The sequence below is a fragment of the Apus apus genome, chromosome 4 (assembly GCF_020740795.1).
Source record: "Apus apus isolate bApuApu2 chromosome 4, bApuApu2.pri.cur, whole genome shotgun sequence".
Classification (NCBI taxonomy): Eukaryota; Metazoa; Chordata; class Aves; order Apodiformes; family Apodidae; genus Apus; species Apus apus.
Genome location: NC_067285.1, coordinates 36,193,167 through 36,210,808, shown reverse-complemented (window position 1 = coordinate 36,210,808; position 17,642 = coordinate 36,193,167). Strand labels below are relative to the sequence as shown.

Here is a 17,642-nt window from a genome sequence, read left to right as displayed (position 1 = left end):
CAGAGGAAATGTATTGGCACACTTAGGCCTGTCTCAGAAGAGAGGCTACAGATTTGGTGCCTCTAAAGACATTTTCTTCAATCCCTGTCAACCGTCCCTGAAAAATAAGTTAAAACAGTTTGGTATGGCATGGGAATTTGCAGTGCCATTGTCAATGTGCCTGAGTAATCAGGTCTATTCTTCCAGCATTATATGCAATTAAACTGAAAATAAATGCTTCCAATAGCACCAGGGGAAAAAAAAAAAGAAAAAAAAGAAAAAAAATCAAAGCCTGGCTTTCTGCATATTTGTGCTGTATTTCACATTTAATCCCCCACTGCAGGGAGTTATTGATGGGCATTTGTAGTGATCACACATCCTCTGCCTCCCCAGGAAGTCAGGCTGACAAAAGATTGCTGCCAGGATAGCAAAAGATGAAAAGATATCAAAATAATACCAAAGCCTCCTACAGCCATGAAAGCTCATTCCGGCACCTCCTTGTGTTTGCATAAATACCCAACACCCCCAGTGAGGGCTACAGAGAGAGATGTATGGAGAGGAGAGGGAGCTTCATGTAGTCTGTAGAGATATTCCAATTATTCATGAGCACCGTGAGGGCAGGGGGGAGGAACAAAACAAAAAATAAAATGAAAACAGAATAGTATTCACTGGTTTATCCACAATAGGCAAGAACACAAAATATTCATAACTGCAGAGTCTTAATTATGAATGCATTATCAAGACACCAGATCATATTATTTTTCTAATTAGGGCAGGCCTTTCAGAGATACCTGGCACATGGCTAGCATACTGGCTCTTAGCTAAGTAGGCAAGTTCCACCCAAAACAAGGACCTGTTGGAATTTGAATAGTGCTTGCCCAAATTCTATTAGCTCTGTAACTTTGAACTAAAACACAGACATCAAGCAGCCAGTGACAGAGGCAGAGCTGTTCTGTCTGTGCACTCCTGGTGTACGGGAGGTCACTCAGCATCCTGCAGCTCTGCAGCCTGCTTGCTTCTGCCCCCAACCTCTGCCTTTTGCTTCACATTCTATTTTCATCAGTCGTATCTAGCACATCTCAGTTCTGCCTCTTTTAGAAGCAAGTTCCCAATAGTCTACTTTCATTAAAAACCCTTTAAAAAAGAAACACAATTAAAGCCTTTTAGTATTTTAGTATGCTCATGTTGAGGAAAAAAACCCACAGGTACCTCTCCATGAAGGCTCCCAAAAACCTGGGGGCCTTTTCATTGCAGCTGCAATGAAAAAGTCTGAAGTATGAATAATTCTCATTCTCCAGTCTTTAAAACAAGCTAAAATCAAGTCTCTAATTCAGTAATGAAAAGAAAAAAAAAAAAAAAAGATGTACTAGTGAAAATAAAAAAAACACCCACACATGCAGAAAAATTATATTTTGTTGTTAATAAGATCTCAAGCACTATCACCCATCAAGTCAAAGGAAGGAAAAATGAAAAAGTAATTAATTGGTACATTAAGAAATGTAAAGTTCACCCTTTCTAGGATTCTTCACAGGAGCACAACTATAATCTACCATACTATTGTACCTAAGTGACTTGATAAAAACATTCATATATCCAATGGTGGGGAACAGCCAAATCTTAACATCTGTGCTGCTCTCTCAGATCTTTAAAGCTCAGACATGCTGACTTAGTGTCTGAGAAAACACGGAATAGATATTATGTAAAATATTTGTATTCCCTAGATTTCCAGGTCTCCAGACTTTTTGTGAATTAGAAATGATTGAACTCAGTATATTTAGAAGCAACACTCAACACAGTGGAACGAAAGATATCATTCTAAAGAGCAGGCTTTTCTGTTTATTCAGCTGCCAGAACATGATTAATATGTGCTCTGGATGAAATAAAATGTCACACAGAGGTGTGAAGTCAGTTATTGTTTTGAAATCTTCATTCTAAAACCTTAGAAGAGACAGTCCAATATGCAGCGGAACTAAAATAACTTGATTAGATTTCATACATTAAGTGATCTAGAGACATCTTTGTAAATATTAGAACATAAAGAGGTGGATTATTTCTCTGCATCTATTGGCAATTCCAACACAAAGCTTGTTTGGTGGCTGGAAACGTGTAACAGACAATCTGGGTATTAGTCAAATGTCTACCACTGTAGCTTTGCTGTCACTTCTAACTGTTATATATTCCCAACTTTCAGACTGAATAGCAAATTATTTGAGGTAATTTTTGCTAAACTACTTTGGTGACTCCACACAGACAGTAAATGCACTCACCCCTTTGATCCTGGCATTGAGATCCACGATTTTGACTTTCAGGCTGCGTGCTCTGTAACACAGCAACTCCTGAGCCTCGTACCAAAGATCCCCAAGTATCAGATAGTGGTATTAAAACATTTTCTTCTAACAGCACTTCAGCTGACCTTCCTTATTAACATTTATATCCTTTCTCTTTGTCCCCTTCTCAAGTTTTTTACAAACGTTTTTTGGTGGCAGAGCTGTATTGATTTATTTATAACCCCTTACCATTTATAGGGATTCATCTTCTCATGCATGGGAAGGATGAAAGGCTACATGAGATGAGCTCTGGTAACCAAACTATTTCTTCTGAATGTAAGAGGGGCCAACATGTAAATCTGAGGCCTTCCTGGTGTTGAGCCAGATCTCACCCTGCTTCTTTCACTGGGAGCTTCAAGCAGTAGGTGTAACTTAAAACGTGGAAGGAAAATGGCTGAGGGCAGAGCTGTGGGGCACAAACTGGCACTGCAGGCAAAATGCAGTATCACACAAATGGCAGTGTACCCACCCCTCAGGGTACAACAGTGGCTGGCCCAGAACCAAAACATCACCCTATTAACTAACAGTAATAATAACAACTAACAATAGTGTACTAATATTTTGCAGCATTGATGGCATAGCCAGACACTACCTATAAACACCTTATGTGAGCATGTGAACACCACCACAAAAAGAGGCAAATAAGACAAGACAGGTGCTGGAAAACAAAACCTGCTGGGAGCTCCTCCACATCCTTTGCTGCGACTGCTTTTCTGTTTTGAAGTATCTACATTCAGTTTTAGCAGGACTCATGGAAAGACAAGTATTTAACGGGAAGTACACGAGTAGCAGCATCGACTCAGTCACTGAGCCTCTACACTGTGCCGAGATTTCACTTCCATTCATTTCAGCACAAGTGCTTGAGAGGAAGATCTAAGTTACTTCAGCTAAGACAATGAATGGTTTAAGGACATTCCAACTCAAGAGCCAGCCTCCCAGGAGATCCATTTACTTCATAGATACTGTGACTTACAGATGAGGTGTGTCGCTTCCACTAACTGTAATGCCAACTGAAGTTTCCTCTTCCAATTTGACTTCTTTAATGGAGAATTAATGGTTCATAAGAATTCATCATAAATTAAATCATTGCAGACGAGTACAGAGTCTTTAGGATATTCATACCTTTCCCCACCATACTCAGTTTATCCATCTTCCTTGCAGGACCAGTTCCATTTGAACAGAAATTTTCACTTCCTAGTTTTTAGCAAAGGGTGAATCAAGCTTTAAAAACCTGAGAAATGGTCTATTATGCCATTTAATTAGAGGTTGTAAGCTTTTTTCTCTCTGAATTGTTTATATTTCAAATGACAGAATGGTCAGCATCTAGCCTTAGTTTTGGCTATTGCTCCCACCACATTCTCCAGGTAAGTGCTGCTAGCAGCTTAGAAGAAGGGCTATAAACTACACCAGTGCTACCTACATATAATCAAGAACACTTGACACCTTCCAGCAAAGTGACACACTTAGTTCATAAGCATCATATCTCAAAACTCCTTCTATGGCTCATGCAATAAAAAAGATGAAGTCCAAACCCACAGTATTGATTCCAGACCTTTGAGATATTTAGGTAACACACCTGCCAAACTAGTTTAATGATAGTGGACTAATATTGCAGCACAGATTACACAGAAGTTCTGCTATTAGAGAGTAAGGCCCATCATGGATGCTGTGATCACACCATTTAAACACTCTGAAAGGGGAAAAAAACAAGATTTGGGTTTTTCTTCACTTGATATAATCATGATATAAACATGATACAACTTCCATCTGAAATTAATATTGCACTGTACAAGTTACAGTTATGGCACTGAAGCTGCATTACAAAAAAAGAGCAAACAGAGCAAAGTTCTACTCAAGATGTGGACACTATTACCAGGGGAATTGTAGTTTGCTGAGACCAATCATCAATTTTTAGTTTCTCGACTGCAAGAAAAGTCAGCATGAGAAGAAACAGCCTGTTTTTAGAAGCCACCCCAGTACCAAGTGACAGGGCTCTCCAGCACTGTGGTGCTGGCTCTCTCCCCAGTGAAACCTGCACACCCTTAACCATCTGCCCTTGAGAAACTCCAACAGCAAGCAGCTCCCCCAAGGACAACAGCAGAAAGGTTCCACCAGCACCATCTGGACTTGGTTCCCCATTTCAAGCACTCACCTATGATAAATCATAACCATGTGCAGCACACAACTGTGCCTAGTTCACAGGGTTAAAAACAAAAACAACACAACAACACAACACAAAATAAAAAATAGGAAAGAGTAGTAACTTGTTATCAGGAGTAAGAAACACCTGTACAAAGCCTTGACTCTGACAGGGTGAAGGGTGTATGCTGCACAAACACAACTCTAGGTACATAGATCAACAATTCCAGAACTGCATGATTTGACAGGAGAATAAAAAGAAGAAAAAAAACAGTAGACATACATTTTCTTTTGAAGTACATGCAAGGAAGTTCTGCCATTTCAGAGTTGTCCATAAACTCATGTTGTTAGTGTGACACGACAGGCAAGAAACCCAGAAGGCAGCAATATTAACATGTCTATCAGGCTTCAGGGAATGAAGGTTTCAGCTTCACCCAGCAGCACCAAAAACAAAACCACAGACTGGCCATCACTTTGTCCTCTAGGAACATCATACTGACACAAGTAGTCAGGTGGCAAAAAGTAAGCCGATATGTTAGCAACAATGAAGCTAAACCACTGATGTATTGCAAACAATTGTGGTTTAAACACTTTCTAAAGCTACATGCATGTTCACAAGAGCTGTCCAGAGCCAAAGACCAAAGCCATCAAAATGCATGATTTTTCAGAAAGAAAGGACACCTCTCAAGGTTTTGGCTCACTGTCACCTTTCCACCCTCAATCCCCATTACCAGGCTTTCCAAGATCAGTCCTTAGATCTGAAGCACGGGGTCCTCCCTGCCAAGGGGGATCCTCCACTGCCCCACACGTGCCTCTGGGCTCTGCTCAGCAACCGCGGGGTGACCGAAGGGGCGGCAGGAAATCAGCTGCACTCACCGTTCCGACTTTCTTCATCAATAGGAACTATTGTGGCTGGAGGACCTGTCCTGGCCAATTTGCAATCTATAAAGATGAAAAGAGAAGTTATTTCTAATTCCAGGAAGAAGATCTGGAGGTTTTGTTACTGTTTCTTTAACACAAATCAGCTTATTTGGCCTACTGAAGACAATATTCACTTGAACATGACCTAAGTCTGAGCTACAACTGTTAGCTAAGTTACACTCACAATGGATCAAAATCTGAGCTGTTTTCTTTATTACCCAGATAAACTTTATAAAGCAAAGGAGAATCTTATGACTAAGGATTTAACATCTCAGATGCTGATCTGTAAAACAAACACTGAAACAGCAAACACTTGACATGGTTTGTTTTGTTATCTCTTGTGTAAAGCCTTCCTTTCCACATCATGAACACACCCATGGAATTGTAGTCATGTACAACCACCCCAGTTTGATGGCTACACTATAAACCTGCTTGTGTCTTGATCTAGAGATACCACCAGGGATCTCAGGGAAGCAGCAGTTCTTCAGGACTGAATTAATAGGACAGTAACCCAAAGAAATAGCAGAGAAATTATTCAAAGGTATAAATTATAATTAAGGCTTCACAACAGAAACAAACATAATTGGAATTTAATTGCAACAAAAGCATCTAATTAAAGAGAATGAACAGAGTTTTAAATACATTCTAAGGAAAAGAAAAACAGACAAGCAATGTTCAGGAAGTTACACTTTGCCATCTTACCCTCATATTGCCAGTCTGGAGTCAAAAGTTTAGAGTCATCAATGGAAGCAGAGCAGAATAATGAAAGAAAATAAGTAAGAATTTGTTGTTTTACTCAAAAGATAGGTTCAAAGACAAAGCAGTACATGCAGAGCTAGCAAATGCACAGGTGTAGCCTGAAAATAGAGAAAAGCATGTATACCACGTGATGACTGTAGTTTGTGAACAATTAGGTTTTCTACATTCAATAGAAATATTACCTCTTTCAAGCATACAGAAATAAAAGTTAAGTAAGAAGAGCTTTTCATTTTCAAAGAGCCTCCCAGTACCACTGAAACACTGTGATAAGAGACAACAATGCTCCTTCCCATTTCATCACAGAGAACTGTATCTGAGATTGCAGTCCAGGTTTTTAGACATTTGGATGCTGCTCTGATCCTGCTGACACAGCCAGGTTTGTGTGGTTTCTAGCCAAGGAAAGAAATGCTGGAGCAACAGTGCATATTTGTTTTTAATATTTTTTTTTAGAGGCCTAAACACTTAGCAAAAAAATGTCTCCCCAAAATCATCTGCAAATGAGACACAAGAGCAAGCTGAGGTAGAATGCTCTTTCCCAGCTTACAGCAAAAATTGCACATTCATTGACTTAAAAAGAATTGCACTGCAGCTAATTGCAGACTACAATTACCCAGCACGGACAAACCCTATGAAGGAAGATGAAAACAGCAAAGGATTTATTCCGGTCTCTGTGTAGGTGAAGTCTCTACCTCTGTACCCATGGCAATTTCCTCTAGCAACAGCTTTGCTATTCAACTCCCGAGTTCAACTGCAAGACCAAGCCTTGGACCACCAGGGGTAAGGAGGGATAGCACAGCATTCCTTGGGGCTGTTGGTTTTATGAACAGCTGGAATGACTCCTGAGTTAATACTATTGGCAACAGTCACACAGCCATTACTTTTATTTTCTTAAAGACAAAGAGGCAAACCTTGCCCTGAAGGTTACAGACAGCTTGTGTGGGTAATCATTCTCTCTCCTCCCTTACCTCACTGACACTACTTGTAGACCTTCATAAAGCCACTTGGTTTGCTATGCTAAGCAGTCTGAATAAAACTGTTTCATGTACAAATTCTCTGTACTTTTATTCTTATAGGCTCCGGTTTGATACATAAAAAGTGACTATTTTCTCTTGATAATTTTAAAACCTTTAAAAGGTATTAACACAGCACACAAAGCATCTGAAAAGCTACACCTTTCATTTCTCTATAGCTTCTTACTTCTGTGTACAAAGACAAGCAATGTTTCTACATTAATTAGGAACTACTCTTTTTTTCCCTTCTATTTTTTTCATTGGATGCTATAAATACAAAAGGACCTTACCAGACACAACTCTTATAATTTTCCAGAAATGTGTTATAATTTTCTAGACCTTCAGGTTCTGGCTAGCTGACTCTTCAACTCTTTTTTCAGGGCAACCAAGCTCACCAAGACAAACTTTCATTTAAATTTTGTTTTCATGAATGGGCTTGCCAGCTTGCTGAACAGCTATCACTGCACACAGAACCAAAGAGAAATCCAAAGCAGGAACAGCTTTAAATTCTAAAAATTGTATATGCATTACCAAAAGAATACCATTTTTCAAACAAAACAAAACCTAATAGGCTTTTTCCCCCCTCACCTGTTTTTCATGACAATGTTTTCTCCTTGCTAGGTGTCTCAATGAAAGTTGACCCCGATCAGGCCAACATCTAGTTCTCTTGGTCCATAAGCAAATTATCAAAATTACAAGTCATTCACATGTTAGCAGCCTTTTCACAGGATTACCAGAATTATATTCAAAGCAGTTATTCAGTATGCTTAAAATCAACATTCAGCACTGAAAGCTGGATATAGAGGGTCTCAGAGAAGAGGCAGCAAGGCTCAGCAGTTTTCAGAGGATTTATTGCAAGGGTGAGCAGGTGAAGCAATAAAATCTATCATGAGGTAAATTTAAATGAAAAAAAGATATATTAGAGCAAAAGCCAAAATTATGTCTATAGCTAGGGAAGAAAAAAAAAATAAAGAGAATGTGTAGTAGAAAACTTGCTGGGGATTACCCTTGTGGCACCAATAAAAATATTCTGAAAAAATGTCCAGTTTTATTGCATAGGTAAGAGTTTACAAATTAATACAATTTCAACCATGGCAGTACCAGCCAAATACCAGAATGCTTGTTAAGAGGTTTGTCACCCCTCCCTCCCCTTCTCAAAGATCCAACCTGATCATGTTGCAGCCGTATGTAGTTGCACATTCCCCACCACAGACTGAACAGATAAACTTAAAGCTGTAGTCTTGGACAAATTTCCCATTCAAATTGAGACATTAATTCAAATAAAAAACCTTAAAAACAAGTTACACCTCATGAATACAATCAATAAACAGCAGCAATATAAGACCTCAATAAGCTCAAGCTCTGTGTTGTATCACCTGTTGGGAAATATTGGGTACACAAGAAAGGACATTCTTAAGTTGAGCCAAGTGCACAGAAAGGTTATTCCCATCATCAGGAGGATGGAGAGTCCATCCTATAAAGATGATGGAGTTTGGAATTATTTAGCCTAGGAGCAGGAAAGCTCTCTAGAAATACACTTGGCTAAACATCAAGCAGGAAATATGAGTAACTTAACCTAGAGAGCAATAGCAGCACAAAGAATGCCAGGAGAGCAGAGGAGAAATGGCTGCTTGCTGCCCACACATTTTCAAAGTGCATTTTCATTTTTTTGGACTAGAAGAGAATGTAGATCCTGAAACACTCTTCCAGAGCAGGAACAGCCCAAAACTGCAACTTCAGCATTTTTGAAACATATCTTTTTTTGCTTATGAAAGAGATTAGATGGAATGCTCCTCAGTAATCTTATGAGACAGTTTTCTCAAGTTTTATTTTAAAGTTCTTCAACAGAAATAACTTCAGCAGCAATAGATTTGCTTTATTTGACATAAACAAGCATGGATAATTGCAGCACCAAAGATGACACACAAAGGAGGTATTTACACAGCCTTTACTTCCCTGCTCTTTTGTTTTCAAGTGTCTTACTTCTGGCTGCAGGCCTTGGTATGAATCTAACATATTTTATCTACTCCAATTTCACACTGCAGCTCAGTACCAGAATAATGGCATGCACCTAGCTAATAATTCAATTTTTTGAAACAGGACACTTTTTTTCAACATGTGTTTCTTCAAAAAAGGAGCCCCATGCCCTGTCAAGCAGCAGCCAGTAAGGATCAGCTGGGACCACAACACAGAGAAGTTCTGACCTGCCACATTCTGAACTATGGTCTATCAGTTCTACCTTTATTTTTTTCTAACTTTCTCAACAAAAAACAAGTAGTCCTTGGCATTCCTGGCCTTAATGGAGGACTCATACAAGTCAAATCACCCTAAATGGAGCACACTAAGAAAGGCAAAAAAGGCACCACACAAATGAGCTCCCCCAGCTACAGGTTTCATGATATGCTTTATGTTTAAGCAGCAGAATTGGTAAATGTAATCATGATGTAGCAGTGCCCTTCCCTCAGGCACCTTACAGAAAAGGCACAAGGCATCAGGCAAAGAAAACCTAGTAAATAAACAATAAGCTATGAAGTCTTTCTCTATAGATTCCAAAACAACATTTTTGTTCCTGTCATTAACTTCAGTGTTTCCTCTAACTAGTCTGTTTGCTTTACAATGATATGATCAAGGCAAAGGCAGACAAAAAAAGAGCCTCTCTCCTCGGGAGAAAAGTGAATATCCATCTAACAAACTTCATGGGACAGATACATGGCTCAGATCCATTTGGTTTCTGATGGCTAAGTTTCATCATTTTAATTCCTAATTATTTTTAATGAGGTAGCTCAGAGGAACTCCTCAGTTATTGCTCTAGGTAAGATGCTCAGCAAGGTCAAACAGCCTGAGCAAAAAACAAACACAGCAACTGGAAGAGTCCCATTCTCCCAAGGGAGAGCTGCCTGACCATCTTCCTTTCACCCTCATCAAGCCACTGCCACCCAGCAGTAACATTACTAGGACTGCTCTATATTTCATCTGGGCAGCTCAAGTAATCAGAAACATCTATGAAAATGAAGACCAGTGTTACTGAATTAGCTAGCAAGAAACGTCAAGTGTGGGGGGCTGACAGGCAACACTAAGACACCTGAGTGAAGACAGTCCCAGACCAAGACCAACAGCCAAGGTCTCCTTCCAACCACTGATTTTTGTGCTGACAACAGTGTGCTTTGCCCTCCCAAACTCTCTTCTCTTCAGTCCCACCATCTCATAGGCCAACTGCACCCTCACAACCCCTGTCTATCAGGAGGCTCTTTCTTCTGCCATCTTCCAAGACCAGTTCCTCTACAAAGGTGTTTCAAAGGACCTGACCTGCTGCCCAGCGCTTGAGGGATGTACCTCTTGCCGCTAACCATAGGTGGCACTTAAAAGGCTACAGTTGCCTTTGCAAGTGACTCCTTACCACCATCTCCTCCAGGTCCCACATTCATACACTTGCAAGATGGCTGTAGCCTCACAGAAGCTGTCTGATAACCAAGACATGAAGTTAGAGGTAGTCACAGCAATCAAGATTTACCTCTGACATCCTTCTAGCACACACGATTACTTGAAAAGCCAAAATACCTCTTCATATTTCATGTAGCCCTAAATTCCAGTTAAGTAACACATTTGAATTAGTTGGGAGCAGTGTCTGAAGTTGGCTTTTCTGACCATTAAATTATATGACTGCAAGGCATCTGATCACATCCGTTGCTGGAAAGTTTAATAACAAAAACGGCTTGTCCCACAAAGCCTTATAAATGTGACTAAATCCAAGAAAAGGTCTCACACAACACTTGAGAAGGGGTTTGTGCTCCCAGTAGCAGAGCACAACTTGGAAAGTTCAATAACTGAGTCCTAACATGTCAAAGACAAACACCTTTAACCTAAAGAAAAAAAAAAAGTGAGCTGCCCTGCAGGGAGTACAGCCTGCTTGTCTGGAAAACAAACAGCCAGCCTGAACCTTCCTGGGGACATTAGTCTGTGAAATAACTGCCACCTCCTCCTGAGCCCTCCTGCAATTAAAACTGGAAAAAAAAATGAATCCACTTCAACATGCTAATCACCAACTCTTTCTCCAGCTGCTTCAGAAACACCCAATTATCACTCCAAGTTATTTTACATTTTATCTTGCATTCAATTTTGCTTTTATATATTCAGATAAGTACTTCTGTTTGTTTTTATTTAAACAAATATTCATAGGGAGTATAACAGGCAGTCTCAAAAAACTGACTCAGTTCCTAGGAGATACGCAGCTTGATTTTAAAAATGTTCAATACAATTCTACTCACTAACAAGCGAAGGTAATTATTTTAATTGGTGCACTAAAATTTCATTTTTTCATTTGTCACTGGAACAAAGGTCAGACTCTAAACTTTATCAGTAATTGTAGAAGGCTCTAATCCTCCTCAGCTTCAGCCCCTTACTTACTTGGGGCTTCTCCCCAAGTCAGAAAACTACTCTGTACTTACATTTCAGCCACTTGTGTTTTATTAATGATTTTCAGAATGTTAAATTTAAGAATTACTCAGTATTTGCCTGTACATTTAATCCCAGTTAAAAGACATTTTGAAAGTGATGTGCATCACACTGACAACAGCTTCCCTTTAAAGACAGAATTAAGGCCTGACAACTAGGACACGCTGAATAAAGCCATATTTACTCAACAGGAAAATCTCAAGCCTATTTTCAAGCCCAGCCTACAAAAACAATGTTCCAAGAATACAGCATGAGCCCTCAACTGTTATTTTGTCCAAACTCTTCCTGAATCCGTGAAAGTCTGTAACATCTGTATCATCTCAGAGCTTATTCTGAACCTCATCACTGATTGTTCATATGGTATCACTTCATCGTGGTGCAGGAAGAAGCAGGATCCAACCACTGACCCTCTATTATCACAATGACTGCAATAAACCATTTTATTATCCCTAAATACTGCAACAAATAATTTAAAGTGAGTTCAGGATTCTGATCCACTTAATTGTGTGCTGTGAATAGCAAAAATGGCAATATGAAAAATGTAATACTATAATTGGTTGCCATCTTTAACCAAAGTAATTTGTGGCCCACTCTAACTCTGAAGCCTCTGGACAATGTACCCTGCTGATGCCTCAATCACATCAATTGCACAGAGATAATTGTTAAGCCATATATACAAATATAACAGGAAGGTATTTTAGCAACATAAAGGACTGGTCTGCTTAGCCTCTTTAAACCTGATGTAGATGAACACAGACAATAGATTTCAGGCTAACCCCACATACACCATGCTATACTTCATCAGAAGTACTGGAGCAGCTTAAGATGCCACTGTCCACTGGCTGGAGGAAAAGTCATCTCTGCTGCTGACCTGGCATTTGAAGTAAGCCAGCTCATTTTGTCCTGGGGTGGGCTTTTAATTTAGCTCGACTGTTTGAATAACAGCAGCTGACAAAGCAGTAAAAAGTGACTGGAAAAGAGGAGACTCGAACAATCTTCACTCAACCCTGCAGGTTGTGAAGCAACTGCCCAACATAGCCTAAGGCCAAATAATTTCTGTGAATATTGAAATTACGGGCCCAGCTCTCTACCTGGGCCTCTGCACCTTAGTGATATCCAGGAGATGACAGAGAAAACCTTGGATAGTTCAACACCATATGCTGGGAAGTCAACCTCTGTAAGAATGAAACACGGAGAAGTCATTTTGTACTACAAAAAGCCTGGCACTGCAAGCAAGCCAAAACTATTTTCCAGAGCCAGAAAAGTAGGAGCAGAGTTAGAGAAAAGCCTAAATGACCAGAGAGTCGTTTTCTGGTACCTAAGCTGGAGCTAAACGGTTAGATTTTTAGTTTTGTTTCTTCCCCTCTGGTGTATATGCATTCTCATTTTGCACTATGGAGAATAAAGTGGAACAAACGCTCAACATTCAGGAACGCTCCTTAGTTCAGTCAGGGCAGTAGGCACAGAATAGCAGCCTTGATTTCAAACATACTTTTTTCTTCATCTCTAACCCTTTCCATCTTTGTAGAGGGAGAGAGAAAATCGAGCCTGTGAAAGGCCTAGGAAGTCAAAGCCTTTTATCCCCCCATGTCTTCTGCATTGTTAAGCACATAAAAGACTTGCATAAAAGTCTTAGAGATATACCACAAGAACCACTGAAATCCCCTCCTCAAGCCTGAGTCACTGATAAGACTGGAGCTATTTTAAATAAGAAATTAATGACAAGAGATTAAAAAACAGACACACGATTTCTGCCTGATCGCTGGCTGGAAATTAAAGAGAATTTGTGTATGTGTCATGCAAAAGATGTGCAATGGATCAAAGCCAAGGCACCTGCACTAATTGATTTACTAAGATGTTTCCAGAAGAGCAAGTGCCACAAGGGCAGGTTCTGAATCACCGGGGTGGCTAGAGAGGGCATAAGGTACTGAGAAACTCTCTTTCAAGAGAACTAAGCTCACAAAACGGAATTTCAATGAATACAGCAAAACCTCAAGCCCACACATTTTATAGACTGAAATGCCCAGCCAAGCTCTTGGCAGTTTGTGATGCACAGGGAAAGTGACAGTGTCTGCTCTGCTTTATTGGAACTGGAGATGCAGGAACTGAAATTCTAACAGACTACAGAACTGGCTGAGGTTACAGCACCTCACATTTACATCTGCTGGAAAATGTATTTCTGTTTTCAGATGCACTTCATCCTCAGAAATGCCCCAATTGCTCATTAAGGAAATAGTCCTCTGAAAGACCTTGTACTTATCTCCAGATTTTGTACTTCCACTGCTCATTCATTGGGGAATGCTCTCAGAAAAACCCCATGAAAGAGTCTCTCTAAACAACTCGATTTACAGAACAAGGTTGCTAATAAAGAGCTACATAGAACCATACATTTAAGCTGAGTAACTAAGCAACCCAATTTAAGGGGAGAATGTCCTGCCTTGTTTCCCGTGTGACCAAATTCAGAACTACAGCTGTGCAATTTGGGGTAAGCTTGGCATAACCTTTACATTAGCAGGCTTGTGCCACAATTGCTCTGTATTGAAAATAGCATAAGAAGGGCTTTCACAGACTATTTTCAACTCTTCCTGACAGACATCCCTAATTGTAGAGACTGGGAAGGAACGACCATGAACTTGAGTTTGATTCAAACCTGTTTGCAAGACTTCTTCAACCCAGACTGAATTTCTGTGCTCTGATTCCGAGTGGCTCAGTTGCACACTGCTCTCAAATTCAGACCTCAAAAAATCGAAGACTCAAGTAAAAAATGATCTAAAGGTTTAAATCTGACTGCAGTTGAATTTGGCTTTGGTTTGGTTTTGTTTTCAAACAGACAAAAGATGAGTCTGATGGATAATGAAGTTCAAAAAGGATATAACCAAATATATAATATTACTGTGAGCTCTTGCTTCCACAGTCTCAGAAAACATGCTCTTATACAGAATATGCAACATGAGGAGCTGATTTACTTTGTGGATTTCTATATTCTTCCAACCATTTCTGTACAGATATAGTATCTATAAGTGGTTTGGTAAGTGAAAATTGCCTTGCAAGTGCTGTGGATTGCTATTTTACTTCCACTGCTTCAGAAAAATGGAGTACCATCCATCTTCTGGGCAATATTCTTTTAGACTGAAACAACTTTCCATTTAACAAGTAGTTTTGGAGTTGACAGAGTCTTGAAAATCATACCTGTTCCCAAGAACACTGTAAAACATAAAAATGATACTATGCCAAAGAGCACCTCAAATTGCCATTAGGAAAAGTAATTTTTAAGACCATTAAAATGCACCAAATGACTCAAAAATAGCTGTAATATCTTCAGAAGTGCTTAAACTTCCAAAGTTTATTAAACTTGTTTTTAACCACTTACTATATACCAAGCATTAAAATTTCATGCTGTTTTCAGTATTTCTGAAATTGCATTTTCTCTATTACAGGTGTGATGCATTGAAGACCAAAATTTCATACTGGAGGATGAAAAAATACTAAATATTTGGAATTAAACTGAATCCAGGTGTTATAAGTAAATTTTAAACTCACAGCAGGTTTAACTGCTGGTTAAAAGCAGACATGCAGAAGCAATTTCAGAAAAAATTAGTTGGAGATTCATGTACTTTTCCTATTGTTGAAATTTCTTTACATTAAAATAACAAAGGATTAGTGTTTATTAACTGAAACATAGGAGATGAGACAGCTAAACTGCCTTGAGATGAGCTAATAATGCTTAGCTGTCCCCTGTTCCTAAAGGGTACATTTGTGACTTTTAGGCTTTAGGCTCAACAGTAATGCTCATTGCCATTAAAATCATATTTAATTATCAGGCTTCTTATCTTCCCCTAAACAGTTTTTCCCATTTCATTCTGGGATTCTTTTTGTACACAAAACAGACTCAAAAAATCCCACGTTTGTTGAGATTAGCTGAGCCAAAAGAAAGCAGCATTAAAAGGGTGTTTAAGATGAAATGCAAAAACAAAAACAAATTTTTAAAAATTAATTTTTGCTATATACACAGGAATAGTTTCATTTTAAAAGTGGGTGTAAATTTTCCATTCCTGGATAGGAATATCATTGAACCACACTCTTGAGGCTGTGGTTTTGGCAGCTTTCTTTAAAATGCAGCACTTTATAGACTAGAAAGATGTTGTATTGACATGAAGCATCAAACTCCTCGATTTTTAAGATTATAACTCCCCTCATCCTAAATATCAGCAACATTCACACCTTATTAAGCAAAAACTGAGTCAAGTTGTTGGTCTACCAGTGAAGGCAGAGTCTAGCAAGAAGCTGTTTTGCTCCCTTGAAGTCACCTCTCCCAAACTGCTGCAAATATTTCAATAACTCAAGAAAATTCCACTTGGCTCCAGATGTGCCCATTCTCCAGCAGGCAACCCACACCCACCTCCACCAAAACCAGGCTGCACTAATTCACCTGCCAGTTCCAGGACTGTTTACGTTTCAGGTAATTAACTAACAATTTTGAGAACATCTACATATTGTGCCTATAAATATCTTTCTCATGACATCTCTAATGAAGTCAATGTTGATCAACATCTTCCTGTAATTTAATCAAGACATCAGGCAGCAGTGACAGAAGGTGAGGAAGTGGCAATAAAGCAATACCCTGCTGTGTCCTTCAGGGAAATGAAGGGAAGCAAGACAAGTCCTTGCCTTAAAAGACACCTAACTCCTTCAGCTCCTCGAGTCCTCACTCAAATATTGCTAAAATTAGCCAGTCAAATTCACAACTAGAGTTTAATTATAAAAGCACAGTGCAGATTTTTCTCCTTCTTTCTCCATGGCAAATACAACCTTGCCCTGGGAGGACAAGCTGCCACGTCCTACAGGACTCTGATGGATTATCTAGCACACACCAGAGGATCCAATGCCCCAACCCTCTGCAGAAATCACCACCTGCATAACTGAGGAGTGACCTGCAGGTTTTCACATTTAAAATACAGATCCTCATAACATGTCTTGATTAAGACACTATTTATTAATTACAGTCTCAAAACCAGACATTGTGCTTGGATTTTCAAAGCAGAAAGGTTTAGATACTTTAAGTAGAAGACATAGTATCAACATTAGCACAAAAGCCCAAAAAGGCCATAAAAATGTTCAAAATCTACTGTTAAATGTGTTTCCAAGCAGACGTGCAGTAGCAGAATCCAGGAAATAGCACATAATGAACTTACTACATACAATCAAGTTCCTGGGGCTTCATAAAGTTAAACGATCTTTGCACAAAGGATGCTGACACACAGTCAGAGATGTAAAAATTAATTAGCCAAGGGTCTGGAAAAAAGCTGTCCTCACAACCTAGATGAAGAGTTACAGAGTTGTGAGCGGAAAGCAGGCTCCAAAACTGCAGAGAGAAGGTTGTTATCCTCCCCAAAAAATCCCCTTAAGGCATCTAAGACACTGTGCAGCTCTCCCATGCCACCTGGCTGAGTCACATCCATTTGCATGTTCTTCATCCATGAGAAATGCAAAGTGGCAATACTTCACAGAAAGCATCACTTTTTGAAGTATCTGTTTAATAAATTATGCTCCAATGGACTCAGTAATTGAAGTCTGAACTGTTTTCTGCCCATCATAGATCTAGACTGTGTCTAAACAACCTGGGCCTGAGTTAATTATAGAAGCAGTAAGGACTCGAATGTTGAAAAGCTATACGAAGAGTTGTTTGTTTTTCTTCTGGTTAGGTGCACACTTTTGATACCTATTTTATTGAGCAGAAGAATGATACAATCATTTTTTTATAATTAAAATTCTGCCTGTGTATTATATTAGTCATACCCATTCTTACACAGGATGCATTTTTGTCTTCCTGGGTCCCACAGTTTATTAATTACATTTTCAGGGAAATTCACAAAACATCTCCCAGTTCCAAAAACAATTTGCCTGAAAAGCTGCAGGGCCAGGGGGGGATACAGAGCTTATGTGCAAAGTTAAGTCTTTCACAGAGTCACAGAATCCTAGGGGTTTGAAGGGATCCCAGGGGTTGGAAAGATCACCCAGTCCAACCCCCCTGCCAGAGCAGGATCACCCAGAGCAC

At 39.4% G+C, this 17,642-nt stretch overlaps 1 protein-coding gene across 3 annotated transcripts in view; it reads right to left on the bottom strand.

The window, feature by feature from the left end:
• PCDH15 (protocadherin related 15) overlaps positions 1 to 17,642 on the bottom strand; it is a 455,276-nt gene that overhangs the window by 301,841 nt on the left and 135,793 nt on the right. For 2 of the 3 annotated variants that reach the window (XM_051618393.1, XM_051618392.1), the window contains exon 4: positions 5,322 to 5,387. In XM_051618393.1, coding sequence (XP_051474353.1) covers positions 5,322 to 5,387 — 66 coding nt within the window. Of the gene's footprint in view, positions 1 to 5,321; positions 5,388 to 6,068; positions 6,084 to 17,642 lie in introns of all 3 variants that reach the window. The other variant, XM_051618391.1, reaches the window with a different exon arrangement.